A 15074-nucleotide genomic window follows, 5' to 3' on the forward strand; every position below is an offset into this window, starting at 1 on the left:
GGACGCCCCTATCCATCGTCTAGATGATTCATCACGAGCGCCCGATTGTCAGAAAACGAACGATAAAACACTGATTGTGAATAATTTGTATAAAAGGAATGTATTTTATCAGTAATAATTAAATCTGGTGCTAAATACAATAAGTACAACAGCATACTTCATACAATCTGTATATACGTTTTTATATACATCTAGTTTTGTATTCATTGTTTTAAAAACGGGACCAACAATGAATACGGTTGTAAATCGTATCCATTTCAAACAATAGTCGATTTTTCGCATATTACTTGCAGTTCTGATATGTTTACTTCGAGAAGTTTTTTCTTATCTTCGAAATTAAAAATATTCGCCATTTTCGGAACAAAAACAAAAAGTTTTTTTTGTTCTCGTATTAGAATAAAGGAAAAAAATACTTTCTTTCATTTTTTTCTATCTTCTAAACTAAAAACCCTATGGATTTGTTAACACTATTGTTAATCTACTGAAGGCTAAGTTTCGCAAGCGAGAGACATTTTTCCGAGTCAAAATTCGTATCATAGCACAATATGTAACACATTAATCTGAATGGCAGACGATGTACACGTGTCTCCCCCTACAGGACGTTCTAGAATAATTAATAATATATGATGAATAATATGAATTGATGCAGACCGTCAGACTCGATTGTTCAATAGAACCATGTCCTGAGTAACATACGAATCTAGGTTAGTGAAATACCAGTTACCGGTTTCATTGAATATCAACGTAGACCATAGATGATCAAAGTTACCCCTAGGGCTAAAATCTTCGCCCAGGGCCCGGTTTTATAGACCAGACCCAGTTCCACAGTTGTGAGTTAGAGTTGACTCTGAGTTAAAGTTAGTTCATTTTCAATGACTTAACCCAGGGTCAAATCTTAACTCAGAACTGTGGAACTGGACCCTGGTATCAAAGTTACTGCTAGGGTTAAATCTTCAACCTGGACTTGGTTTTATGGACCAGGTATCAAAGTTACCCCTAGGGTCCAATCTTCAACCAGGGATAGACTGAGTATCGAAGTTACCCCTAGGAATTGTTAACCCGATGACGACCACCATAGTAACAATGAGAGACCATGGTAAAGTCTGATAAATTTCACAAAGTTCCCAGCGTGCCCCAGATATCAATGAAACTCAGTTCTGTGGTTTTATAAAACCAGGGCCGTCCCCCGGAAACTAGATTTGCATGGAATGTTTGTATAAATGGTAGCAGTATATTTCTATATCGAATAGTCGGAGGTTATTCTAGTTTTTAGCTGCTCTAAAGACTGTGAACTAAAAAGCGATGACGCAATTCGTTCTATTTTCACTCTTAATCACTAGAGGGCACTGTTAACACCATTAACGCAATACATTTAAACCTTATAGTACGGATTGTAAGAGAGCGCACTTCAGAGCGATGTAGAATTTACCAAACAAACAACAAATGATTTGTGTGACTCTTTTGAGGATTAGGGATCATTACAATTGTTACAATATGATAGTACACAGGTTAACCTTCTCTCCCCGAACGGGAGGCAGGCGATTGAGCACCGTAGAGGACCCTCGCGATTCAAATAAGCTTCTTCATTTTAACTACAGATAATAACACAGAATTGGCCTAAAGGTAGGGGACACGAGCGTATTTTTTCGCCCGATCGCGACGATTAAATCCGCCAGCAAATTCGCCGACGAATTTATACGCCCGATACGAGCACACGTAGCGATCAAACCGAAATTCAGTCAGCGACCGGCACTTAGTGGGAGAGAGTTAACGAATCACATGATATCAACAATGCATCCTATTGGTTGATAAAAATGGATCGCTGCGGGCAGACGGGCGAATCGATCGCCGGCGTAAATAATCGGGCAAAAATATCAAACATGTTTGATACGGGCGATTCGCCGGGCGATCGAGTCGGCCCCCGTGACCGGACACACAAGCGAATTTTTCGGGCGATTTATAAATTTGCCGCGATCAGGCGAAAAAATACGCTCGCAGAACAGAGTCGGCGCGACATGGCAAAATAAAGGTGTGAAAATCTACTGAATATGAAAATATGTGTTCATAGAATACGCATGTGGGCTACGAGGGAGGTAGGGAGGAGAGGGCGGTAGGGAGGAGAGGGAGGGAGGGAGGAGAGGGAGGGAGGGAGGAGAGGGAGGTAGGGAGGCAAAATCGGTGAATTTTGCTTCACAAGGAGGAAATCGAGGGAAAAAACCTACAGAAAAAATTTTTGGTGACAAAAAAATGATATTCAACACTCGTAAAAGTTTCTCGGTGGTTTTTTTTTTTGGTTTTGAAAAGTGAAAATTCTTCGTTCGAACATCTAACGATAATGAGAAGGATGAAAATGATGACAGAGTCGGTGCGAGCGGTGAAGATGACGACGATGATGAAGACAGGTCTCTTTCGATGTGATCAGCGATCATCTCGCTTTCGTCCAATCCATATCCGTTAATATCCACTTTTGAGAAGGGCTCGTATCACTGCACAAAGCTGAAAATAACAGGGCCATCAAATATTGACAATCAGGGAACTACATAACTTTGGGAATGAGTTCAGAATCAGGGAACTATGTAGGGTTGGAACTCGAGTTGACAATCAGGGAACTATGTAGCTTTGGGACTGACTTTGCTCAGGGAACTCCGTGGCTTTTGGACCGAGTTCAGAATCAGGGAACTACGTAACTATGTAGCTTTGAGACTGAGTTTAGAATCAGGGAACTCAGTAGGGTTGGAACTTGAGTTGACAATCAGGGAACTACGTAATTTTGGGACGGAGTTTAGAATCAGGGAACTCGGTAGCTTTGGGACCGAGCTTAGAATCAGGGAACTCGGTAGCTTTGGGACTGACTTTGCTCAGGGAACTACGTAACTTTGGGGCTGAGTTCAGAATCAGGGAACTTGGTAAGGTTGGAACTTGAGTTGACAATCAGCGAACTCTGTAGCTTTGGAACAAACTTTAAAATCAGGGAACTCTGTAGCTTTGGGACGGAGTTGAGAATCAGGGAACTTCGTTGCTTTGGGACGGAGTTTAGAATCAGGGAACTCGGTAGGGTTGGAACTTGAGTTGACAATCAGAGAACTCTGTAGCTTTGGAACAAACTTTAAAATCAGGGAACTCTGTAACTTTGGGACTGAGCTTAGAATCAGGGAACTTCGTTGCTTTGGGACGGAGTTTAGAATCAGGGAACTATGTAGCTTTGGGACTGACTTTGCTCAGGGAACTCTGTGGCTTTTGGACCGAGTTCAGAATCAGGGAACTATGTAGCTTTGGGACTGATTTCAGAATCAGGGAACTCTAACTTTGCGACTGAGCTTAGAATCAGGGAACTTCGTTGCTTTGGGACGGAGTTGAGAATCAGTTAACTCAGTAGCGTTGGGACGGAGTTGAGAATGAGTTAACTCAGTAGCGTTGGGACTAAGATGAAGTTTAATATTAGTATGATATATTTACCCATAGTAGGTGAATCTCTATCTGAAGGTGAAGCTTTATCAAGGCACTGATTACTGTGAACGTGTTTTAAAGTTAAACTCTGAAAATAAAAACAGAAATACTAAAATATAACAGTCATCAATGAAGCAAAGAAATATGACGTGACAACACTGGACCAACCGAAAGATTGAAAGCAGTCAAAATTCTACAATTAAGGACTTTATTTCAAACTGTTCTGAGTCTAAACTGAAGTGAGAATTGTGGAGTCCTGTGATTTTGGAATCCATCTGCTGCTGTTGGAAAGAGATATGTTGTGGAGCCCTATAACCGGCATCCATCTGCTGCTGTTGAAGAGAGAGATACCGGTATGTTGTGGAGCCCTATAACCGGCACCCGTCTGCTGCTGTTGAAGAGAGAGATGATGTGGAGCCCTATAACCGGCACCCGTCTGCTGCTGTCGAAGAGAGAGATATGTTGTGGAGCCCTATAACCGGCATCCGTTTGCTACTGTCGAAGAGAGAGATATGTTGTGGAGCCCTATAACCGGCATCCGTCTGCTGCTGTCGAAGAGAGAGATATGTTGTGGAGCCCTATAACCGGCACCCGTCTGCTGCTGTCGAAGAGAGAGATATGTTGTGGAGCCCTATAACCGGCATCCGTTTGCTACTGTCGAAGAGAGAGATATGTTGTGGAGCCCTATAACCGGCATCCGTCTGCTGCTGTCGAAGAGAGAGATATGTTGTGGAGCCCTATAACCGGCACCCGTCTGCTGCTGTCGAAGAGAGAGATATGTTGTGGAGCCCTATAACCGGCATCCGTCTGCTGCTGTTGAAGAGAGAGGTATGTTTACCTGTTTATCATACTCCCACAGTTGATTTCCACCTAAACCGTGACAGGTGATCATTTTAACTGGACCGCCGAACGCTGCAACATCTAAACATAAATCATCGCTTTGTATTGCCTTCTTCTTCGTGTATGAGAATACCTATACATAGAGAAATACATAGAGAATACCTGTACATCGAGAAATACATTGAGAATACCTGTACATAGAGAAATACATTGAGAATACCTGTACATAGAGAAATACATTGAGAATACCTGTACATCGAGAAATACATTGAGAATACCTGTACATCGAGAAATACATTGAGAATACCTGTACATCGAGAAATACATTGAGAATACCTGTACATCGAGAAATACATTGAGAATATGTAGAGAAATACTAGACTCAGATAGCAACACTCACTTTAGCATGGTGTCTACTGAGCCACATGCTAACAACTTATCATGGCAAATTCATAATTCACTAATGAACCTTAAAATGCAGTCGCATATTTTCAGGACATATTTCGAACATCGTAAATTGACAACAATGACCGGTCAACAATGAATCGACCAGTATCCGAGCGGTCAATAATGAATTGATGAGTTACACACCGGTCAACAATGAATTGACCAGTAACCGACCGGTCAACAATGAATCGACCAGTATCCGAGTGGTCAATAATGAATTGATGAGTAACACACCAGTTAGTGACAACTGTTGAGTAATAGATTGAACATACCTGATTGCCTCCCATGCCGTGACACGAAACTAATCCAACTTTCTCCGTGTTCTTACGACCCATACTGTCTAAACATTGACCAGATTCCTGATTCTTTACCTAAAATTCAATCAATTATATAACGATTCATCTCAAGATTCATCACAATTCTCTCTTCTTAATTATTAAATCCTAAAAACAAACTCTTCAGTGTCTGAATGTGCACACTTCATAAATGGTGAAAGCTTAGAGGGGGAGGCTGGATCTAAGCTGCTGTCTGAAGGGGTGGTCCCAAGCTGCTGATTGTCTGAAGGGGTGGTTCCAAGCTGCTGATTGTCTGAAGGGGTGGTTCCAAGCTGCTGAAGGGGTGGTTTTATTCCGATGTTAGCACCACCGTACAGCGGGTGGGAGTGTTTGCACCACGGTACTCACCTCGCCTAAAGAGAAATAATCTAAAGGCATCTGAGATTCTGGGTAGATATTCTCCAGATACCATTTAAAATCATGACATTGAAGTTTGTCTCGTAGTTTCTTACGTTCCGAGACATCTCCATAATCAACGCTCTTAACACCTGCAAATTACAAACAAATCAACACTTTTAACACCTATGGCGATCAACACTCTAAACACCTGTGAATAACAACTATTATGTAAGAGTAAATCTTCCTCTTCTGGTTATTGGTAGTTAACTGAGGATTGAACTGTTCTCAGCAGACGTACGCTCAGTTCTCAGCAGACGTACGCTCAGTTCTCAGCAGACGCACGTTCAGTTCTCAGCAGACATACGCTCAGTTCTCAGCAGACGCATGCTCAGCTCTCAGCAGACGTACGCTCAGTTCTCAGCAGACGTACGCTCAGTTCTCAGCAGACGCACGCTCAGCTCTCAGCAGACGTACACTCAGTTCTCAGCAGACGCGCACTCAGTGCTCACCAGACATACACTCAGTTCTCAGCAGACGTACAGTCAGTTCTCAGCAGACGCACGCTCAGTTCTCAGCAGACGCGCACTCAGTGCTCACCAGACGCGCACTCAGTGCTCACCAGACATACACTCAGTTCTCAGCAGACGCACGCTCAGTTCTCAGACAAGCACACTATTCTCAATGTTAGGTTTTCATTTAAACGATAAAACATTTACCTGGATTAATTTTATAATAAAACTCCTTCCATTCGTCCATCCAAACTTCCGCTAATCTCGCGTTGTTTTTATTGATTATTTTCACCGTTCCCCCGGGAAACGAATACGGAGACGCCTTACGGAAAACATGGCCGACGTGCGAACACGTTCCGATCAACAACGTTCCGTGACACATCCAAATACGAAACGACATTTCCAGATTCTCGCCGCCCCAAATATCCATCCCTTTATCGTACGATCCGATCTCGTAGAAAAAGTTACGTTCGATCGAGAATAAACCGCCGGCCATTGTTGGAGTTCGGGCGGGAACGCTGCGGTCGCCAGAGCGACGATCCATCTCTCTCTGCGGTATCGGGTACCAGCGGAAATTCAGCTTCCAATTGAACCCGCCCCACGTCATGTCGGAACCGGCGATGTACTCGAACGTATCGTCACTGATCACATCTATAATCGGACAAACGACTGACTTCCTGCAAAATACAGTCAAATACATCATCAAATACATCATCAAATACATCATCAAATACATCATCAAATACATCATCAAATAGATGGGTGAATACACAATACACACCAATCAAATACACCAATCAATTACGTATTCTTAACCATTAATAATAATCAAATATATCAGAAATGAAAACACTTTTTCAAGATGGATCATTATGGACTTCTGGAGTCGGGTCCCTGTTGTCTAGGGAGCACTTTTACCTGGCATCTAGCGAGCATTTGTTTATCATCAAACCAATGCAGGACCTTTGAGAATATTATGTCTTATAGGTTAAAGGTGGTTCAAAATGAATAATCAAAGGAAAATCCTGGTCAGAAAGATATTGGTTCCTTAATAATTGAGGCCCCCGTTTCCCGAGGGGTTTGAGGGGTGAAGGGGTTCATACCTATCTTTATGTATTTCAGCTAATAATGGTTCTAACCAACCTTCAGCGCATTCACAATGTGAATCTAGGAATGTAATCACTTTACCTTTCGCGCGACTAGCACCTAGAAATAAAAACAATGCTATCAATATTCGTTGTTCTCATGGTGCCCCCTAGTGTGTATACGACACACTGCTAGCAGCGCCCCTAGCGGTTGATACTAACCTTTTAATCGAGCTCTGATCAGACCACTGCGTACACCCATTCTTACAACATAAACTGGGACGGAAAGTTCGGATACAAAATCTTCTAATTGTTTACCTAAATGTTCTATAAACAGACAGAGACTGGGATCAGTTCAATTCCCTGAGGCAGAACCCCCCTCTCCCTCCCCCTCCCTCCCTTTTCAAATACATACGTTTTTCACTAGCGTCGTCTACTAGTATAATTTCTCGTATAAGTTTCCGCGGCGACCGATTGATAACACTAAAAACCGTACGAATCAGCGTACTCCAAGCCTCGTTATGGAATACGATCACTACGCTCGTATCAGGTAAAACATCAGCAGACGGATAAACTTTCTCTTTACATCTAAACACAATAATACAATACATCACGCCGGAGCCAACCACTGAGGTATCTTACATCCAGGAGACACTCTGCTGATATATCTGATACTATTGGAGCAGCCCCACATATATATCTGATGTCCCTGGAGCCACCAACTGAACTCAAATATCCTCGAGCCACCACTCATGTTTCTGATACCTTTGGAGCAGCCCCACTGATATATCTGCTGTCCTGAAGCCACCCACTCATGTATCTGATACCTTTGGAGCAGCCCCACTGATATATCTGCTGTCCTGAAGCCACCCACTCATGTATCTGATATCCTGGAGCCACCCTCTATTGTATCTGATGCCCTTGGAGCTAACCAACTGATATATCTGCTGTACTGAAGCCACCCTCTATGTATCTGATATCCTGGAGCCACCCACTGATATCCTGGGAGCCACCTGTAATGAATCTATGTACTCATGGAGCCACCCCTGTTTGAAATGAACCAGTTAGGAAGCCGGACCTAGTTGTGAGTTAAACTTACTGTGCCATCCTGACATCAGCTAGCGTTCTATTCAATGAGATCATATCGCTTGCCATTATATTAAACTGATTGATTTTAAATTTCTCTTTCATCTCTTTTTGTTTTTCAGCTGGAATGTGAACAGCTTTTCCGTATTCACCCGCTCCTTCTTTCTCTACCATACCTGAAATAATAAATACAACTATAATCGCAGTACGCGCGCGGTGGTGGCAACTATTCCCAGACGCGTACGTCGTTTTCTCTGACTTGATCTGCTAACAATCGGATCAATTTACACGGTCAGGGTCTTATGACATAAACAGAAACGTGATTTCACGCGCGATCTTGCAATCTCAACAAATTTCCCTGTTTGACTTTTCCCTGATTTTAGCTTATAATTTCCAGACTATTCCCCTGATTCCCTGGTAAGTGGCGCCACCGTATAGCAGTAACCAGGTCATCCATCGGGAGCGAGATGACCTAATTATAAGGCGCGTTCACACAACAATGCTCAAAGTGACTCAATCCGGAACCACGGTTGTTATTCAAATGCAATAATTTTACCCATGCTAAAAATCGGCTCGGGCCCGATCCAACGTTTTTGGTCGGGCAAAACGAGCCCCGGGCCCATTCGGCACCCGTGTAAACAGTTTTGCTCGTGTGCATCGCGGCTTATGTACCGTAAATAATTCTATATACAACCGCGTGTTGATGTAAGTATATGATACGCCTCGTGATGTTTAGATTTGAAAACCTCTTCAGGGTATTTTTCATAAAACAGGTTCGATATTAATAACAGCGTGAGCACCCACAGGGGATGGGGAGAGGGGAGGTTGATTATAAGGGTGGTATACACAGCCTGAAGGGGGGAGGGGGGAAGGTTGTACACTGTTTGGTTAGAATAACTGAGCAGCTGTTAGTACGACACAGTGTATATACGTAGCTGCAGTATAAACTGAATTAAAAAAAAAGGTCGATCCGTTATTAGGAAAAGCTGAAGCCTTGTAACCGCGGTGTCTTATCTAACCGAATTAAACAGATTATGAATGATCGTTGCTATGGTAATGAAACAGTCGAAATTGTTACGTACCGCGTCTATGGCGTCCGACTTAAACGACAATATACAATGAAATATATCAGTCAAAATAAATATGAGGGGGCGAGAGAGGGGTCAGTTGCCAAAAAGTTGGTTAAAATAACCGATGGATAATAAATAGTGTAGAAACAATGAGCCTTTAATTGTCACAAAGGTCAACTGTTTACTGGTTAACTGGTTAACTCTGACCTACTTTGCAGCAATTTGCACCTGTTGTATTGATAAACTCAAATATCTATTCTACCTGTCTATCTATCAGTTACTGCTGAACCCTAATAAGACGGTTTATGACTCTGAAACGTACACGTGCTGCGTGGTTCATGGTTTCACTAGGATTTGAACCCACAACCGCTCAACCTCTCAGGCCACGTGAACTATTACCATGTGTTAATACTATAAATTGTATATTCAATGACATAATTTGTCACCTATAAAAACAGATTTGGGTTTACGGGGTTGGGGTTTAGAGTGCGAACAACAAATCGAGATGTCCGCCGTGGCGGCCATATTGGGAGAACGAGAAAACAAATTTCTGATTATAGGTTTGACCCATAGCTACCAACTGTCAATAAAGTCGCTCGTTACTCGAAGAGCGCTAACAACAAATTCAAGATGGCCGCCGTGTCACTTCGGTGAAATGATAATTACTAATATATCTCACCTTTTGGTAGTAATTTCTGTAGGAAGCTGCCTCCGCCGCCAGCAGGGGGCGCTTTATTACCGCCGGCGATGGCCGCGTTGTTGTTATTGTTGCACGACGACGGCGAACAGTCGGTGTAATACATGATGACGACGACGTCGATCAGGAACCAGACGAGAGACGTCGCGATTATCACTTTACAATACTGCGGCCGTACGAAATACCGCAGCGCCATCTTTACTCCGTCTGCTGAAACAACAACGATACAATATTACGTAACTTAAACTTACAAAATTAATACCTTGTTTTTCCGAGCTTAAATATTGACCAGGTTCCATTGTCGAGACTTAAATCCAATTATTGGTTATGTCTGGTGTTCATTTCCTGTTAAGACTGGACTTAAGTTGTTAGATTGAGTATAGACCTAAGATCGTCTTAGACTGGACTCAAGTCCGTCTTAGACTGGACTCAAGTCTAAGCCATGACTATAGAACTGCAACCTTTAGAAATGAACTGATTACGAATAATCATAGCGATTTATGAAAGCGACCCGGCCGTTTACTAGAAACAAGGTACGATATTCTTAAACATCTTTACCTGGCGACTACCAACACAATAAAAAAAAAAAAAAACAAAAAAAAACAAATTCAATTTACTGTGTTAGAATTAGTTCATCCTTGAAAAGTCCGCCTCCTCTCTCTCCTCTCTCTCTCTATAGAAACTGATTCGAATTCGAAACCGGCAGTTTCAGGCTCACTGTTTACTGCAATGACTCGTGCACATGTGAAAATGACACATTTACGTTAATTTGACAGTGAAAGTAGCGATACGAGTTAATACTGGTTTATTGACACACGTGTGACCCCCCTCCCTCATATCTATCACACGTGTTGCACCCCCCTCTCTTCTCTTACCGTTGAGTAAACATTAATAATGAAATGAATCAATTCTCTTTCAAGCGCACATAATAATAATACCAGTATTTATTGGCAGATGTAACAATAAACTCTGTGGTCTGTGGCAAGTCACTTGAAAACAAACTGAATTATCAAACTTTTTCCGCAGCCTCAGCAGAATTTCTATATATCCTTGGATCGGGTCCCGGTTCGGTGTTTAGATTTTAAACATCGCAACTTTAGTCGGTTCAAACTGGAGAACACGGGCCAGTAGCTCTGGTTTACAGCTTTAGCTTTAACACCACCAATAAAACACCATTTTGGTTCTATAACCAATCTAACAACTTAAAACCAGTTTAAGCTCTTTTTAGTTCTATAACCAATCTAACAACTTAAGACCAGTCTTAACTCATTTTGGTTCTATAACCAATCTAACAACTTAAAACCAGTTTAAGCTCTTTTTAGTTCTATAACCGATCTAACAACTTAAGACCAGTCTAAGCTCATTTTGGTTCTATTACCAATCTTACAACTTAAGACCAGTCTAAACTCAGTTTGGTTCTATAACCAATCTAACAACTTAAAACCAGTTTAAGCTCATCTTGGTTCTATAACCAATCTAACAACTTAAAACCAGTTTAAGCTCTTTTTAGTTCTATAACCAATCTAACAACTTAAGACCAGTCTTAACTCATTTTGGTTCTATAACCAATCTAACAACTTAAGACCAGTCTAAACTCATCTTGGTTCTATAACCAATCTAACAACTTAAGACCAGTCTAAGCTCATCTTGGTTCTATAACCAATCTAACAACTTAAAACCAGTTTAAGCTCTTTTTAGTTCTATAACCAATCTAACAACTTAAGACCAGTCTTAACTCATTTTGGTTCTATAACCAATCTAACAACTTAAAACCAGTTTAAGCTCTTTTTAGTTCTATAACCGATCTAACAACTTAAGACCAGTCTAAGCTCATTTTGGTTCTATGACCAATCTAACAACTTAAGACCAGTCTAAACTCATTTTGGTTCTATAACCAATCTAACAACTTAAAGATCAGTCTAAAGTCATTTTGGTTCTTTAACCAATCCGAACAACCTAAGACCAGTCTAAAATCAAGAGCTGTCAGACACTGTCCCTGCTGTAAGAAGCCGCGTCCGAGAGAAATCAATAATCTGAACCCCAGTTGGATGTCACTTGAATCGGGGATTTAGATGAATGTATTACAGATCCACGGGGATTTATCCACATCGATCCACACTGATCCACAGTAATCTTACGGCTATTAATTATACATCTAAATCATCCCCGAAGGCGATGCGAGTAATAAACAATTAAACCAAGGTTTCATCGTGGTCGGATGTACTGAACAGCATCAGCCACGGCTAGTAGCCCGTAGGTACTCATCATCATCATCATCATCATCAAAATCACGGACAGAAGGTCTGGTGGTGGGCTATTGGTGTCCGGCTCGTTTGTTCTGGTTCAGGTACTGTTCATTGTTTGGACACCAATCTAGGGCCGGATGAAGAAGCTCATTTCGAGGAACTTGTCACATCTCGAAACGTCACTTCGACGTCAAAAAAGGCAATATCAAACACACTTGCGCACTGAAATACGGCAATTTTTTTCAGTTTGAAGATTTGAATGATGGATTTACACAAGTCCTCCCTGCCTCGCAATCAGTTCATTATTTAACCCAATAATTATTCAATTCGACGTAGGTCTATACATTTCTAAGATAAAATTTGCTATCAAATTACATACACGCAGAGTCAATCAAGTTGTCAGTTTATTAAATGTGACATAAGATGGGGATGGGAGGGGAGGAGATGGGGAGGAGAGGGGAGTCGATCTCCAGTGATTGTATCTAATTAGAGATAACTTCCCACTCCCCACTCCACTCCTATTTCCCCTACCCACTCTGCTCTCCCCTCTTCTCTCCTCCCCCTCTTATCGCCCCTCCCCCTCCAGCTCCCCTCTCCCTTTATCCCCTGCCTCTCCACTCGTATTTCCCTACCCACTCTCCTCTCCAACTCCCCTCTCCTCCCCCACTTATCGCCTCTCCCCTCCAGCTCCCCTCTCTCTCCTTTTATCCCTTGCCTCTCCACTCCTATTTCCCCCTCACCACTCTCTCCTCTCCTCTCCCATTCTATCACCCCTCCTCCCAACTCCCTGTTTCCCTCCCTGCTTTCCACTCCTATTTCCCCCTCACCACTCTCTCCACTCCTATTTCCCACGCTAGTACACGCACCTACTCACCGACTGTGTGATATTAAAACTATTCGACACTTACCTCTCAACAAACGACAACAAGGTCGAGGTCACTGTCTCTCTATCTCTCTCCGCTCGAGCTCTTAACAAACTATATATTTAATATAAATATTACACCGAAGATGATATATTTCGCGGGGTTATTGTTGCCGTATCCATGACGACTATACAGTACAAACGTAGAACGGCGAACTGAAACGAAGAATGAATTAAATTCTAAGGGTTTTAGCTTTCTTTAAGCGCAAAATTTGACAGTAGAAAATAGAAAAAAAAAACCTACGGAACAGTTCCATACGCTTTGATATCTTTCTTAAATTCCATACTGATAAAAAATGTTTAACGCTCTACGCGAGGAATTTTATCAGAGATAAGAATTCGATAAACATGGTTATTTAAATTTGTAGAGATAGATAATAAACATTCGACAAATACTCAACACATATAAAACGGTCTCATCAGTCTATTGACATTAAAAAAACCGAACTGAATCTAACAGTCAGTCCATAGGGCCTAATAAATATATTAAATAAAACATCTAAAAGACACCCAGCCCTCGGGCGTCAGACTATCGTCACCCCGCCCTCGGGCCCTTCAATCACGAATATATACGAAAGAACTGTGAATAGTGACACATCACAAACAGACAACGAGAGACGCACAATTCTCGTAACAGGGGCATCGCGCGGAAATAGAGAAGCGTCTCATTCACTGACGATTGTTTATTAGAATAACATTCTACTGTTAGTTGAATTTTTAAAATTAGCTCAGGAAAATATTTACGAAAACTGATTTTTTAATGTTTTTAGGATGATATTATGATTAAAAAAGGTACCACACACGACTTAAAACTAGGCCTATTGGCTCTCTAGGCTAAGCCCGCAGACCCCTGCCCTAGCCTACACCACTGTCGGCTATAGCCGAGGTGGACAACCAATCATTGCAATATTAACAGAAACATCAGGGCTCTCATCTACCCTGAACCCCTAGCCAACCAGTCATACCATCCAACAATACCCCCGCGCCCGGCCCAAGGCATATCCATTCCACCCACCCCTCGCTCGGCCCTGGGGGACCCTCCACCATCAGAGCCTAAATAACCTGCATTACAATTAAACACATACAGGTCCAGTTAATATAAATATCTATTGAAGCCAAGCTCTAGTCAAATCTCGGGGAGAAGCGGCCCTAGGGCCGGATTTATGTAAATCACGCCAGCCCAAACCTTCGTCCTCGCAATTAAATTTTATTGAATTCAACAATAACATGTTGAATTTGTTCAGTTTTCGACTGGAAATAAATCTGTTCCCGAGTTCTCATTTTCATCGGATTGAATTCATTCAGATTAAAGAATTGACTGATTACCTGTAACTGACGGTTTTATATCCAACAGACCACATTTAGTAGGAGGAACGAATCCTATTACCCGATCCAATGTGACAGGTAGTGGTGAGAGTCGGGTAGCACTAAATACCGCTCTAAACCTTTATAAACCACACAAATGAAATCATCCCAGCAGAAATACATACATTCGAACATAACCGCGATATTATAAAAATATTGAATTTCATGAATTTTTCTTTATCATTCTAGCGTGAGATAAGATATCATTAATAAATTCCAAATTGTAAAAGACAAATGTCGCTTACGTGTTCTCATAGATGGCGCATGTGAATGTGGCTCGATTGTAAAACTCGGTCGATTCCAGAATTGTGACAGTTCAGATAAGTTCCAATAGATGGTGAACATATCGTTGCGAGCAAAATGGGACCACAAAAACGAGGGGTCGGGTCCTCTTCCAGAACATTGTCATTGGACAGACATGTTTACCGATGCACGGGAGATTCCCGCGGCACAGTACCAGTAGTACCGGTACCCATACCTCAGTCATCTTCTTCACCCGTCAAGGGATCTTGAACCCACTAAGCTAAAGCAGTTACCGGAGCGATATCGGACCCCGGCAAGCGAGGATGCACTCTCTAGTCATCCTCGCTTGCCAGTGGTTCAGTAGACTGGTTGCCAGTCCCATTCTAACTGTAGGTAGAAACCGGCAACCAGTCTAGTGCGGGGTCGTTCGAGAACTATTTTGT

The 15074-nt window shown here is 42.1% G+C and overlaps 1 protein-coding gene across 2 annotated transcripts; it reads right to left on the reverse strand.

Annotated features, from left to right (window-relative positions):
- Nucleotides 1-118: 118 nt before the first annotated feature.
- LOC141911820 (polypeptide N-acetylgalactosaminyltransferase 13-like) lies at nt 119-14439 on the reverse strand. 2 transcript variants are annotated; one of them, XM_074802878.1, is made up of 14 exons: nt 14350-14439; nt 13010-13179; nt 9838-10065; nt 9171-9188; nt 8102-8264; nt 7418-7590; nt 7225-7329; nt 7021-7123; nt 6125-6594; nt 5418-5557; nt 5007-5105; nt 4286-4420; nt 3457-3535; nt 119-2496 (listed from the first exon to the last, which is right to left on the reverse strand). In XM_074802878.1, the coding sequence occupies exons 3-14, from the start codon at nt 10049-10051 to the stop codon at nt 2426-2428; spliced, it is 1770 nt and encodes a 589-aa protein (XP_074658979.1). In that variant the 5' UTR covers nt 10052-10065; nt 13010-13179; nt 14350-14439; the 3' UTR covers nt 119-2425. The 2 variants fall into 2 exon arrangements, with proteins under 2 accessions (XP_074658979.1, XP_074658980.1); XM_074802879.1 differs by lacking the exon at nt 9171-9188.
- Between the last annotated feature and the right edge of the window lie 635 nt (nt 14440-15074).

Source organism: Tubulanus polymorphus, chromosome 10, assembly GCF_964204645.1.
Source record: "Tubulanus polymorphus chromosome 10, tnTubPoly1.2, whole genome shotgun sequence".
Taxonomy (NCBI): Eukaryota; Metazoa; Nemertea; class Palaeonemertea; order Tubulaniformes; family Tubulanidae; genus Tubulanus; species Tubulanus polymorphus.

Excerpts from the sequence above, each read along its gene's own strand:
- LOC141911820 (XM_074802878.1), bottom strand. The coding sequence starts at position 10,051 with ATGGCGCTGCGGTATTTCGTACGGCCGCAGTATTGTAAAGTGATAATC. Across the intron at positions 4,421-5,006 it reads ACGGCATGGGAGGCAATCAG|GTATTCTCATACACGAAGAA; the intron begins GTATGTTCAATC and ends CTCTATGTATAG. Across the intron at positions 2,497-3,456 it reads TAGAGATTCACCTACTATGG|CTTTGTGCAGTGATACGAGC; the intron begins GTAAATATATCA and ends TGTTATTTTCAG.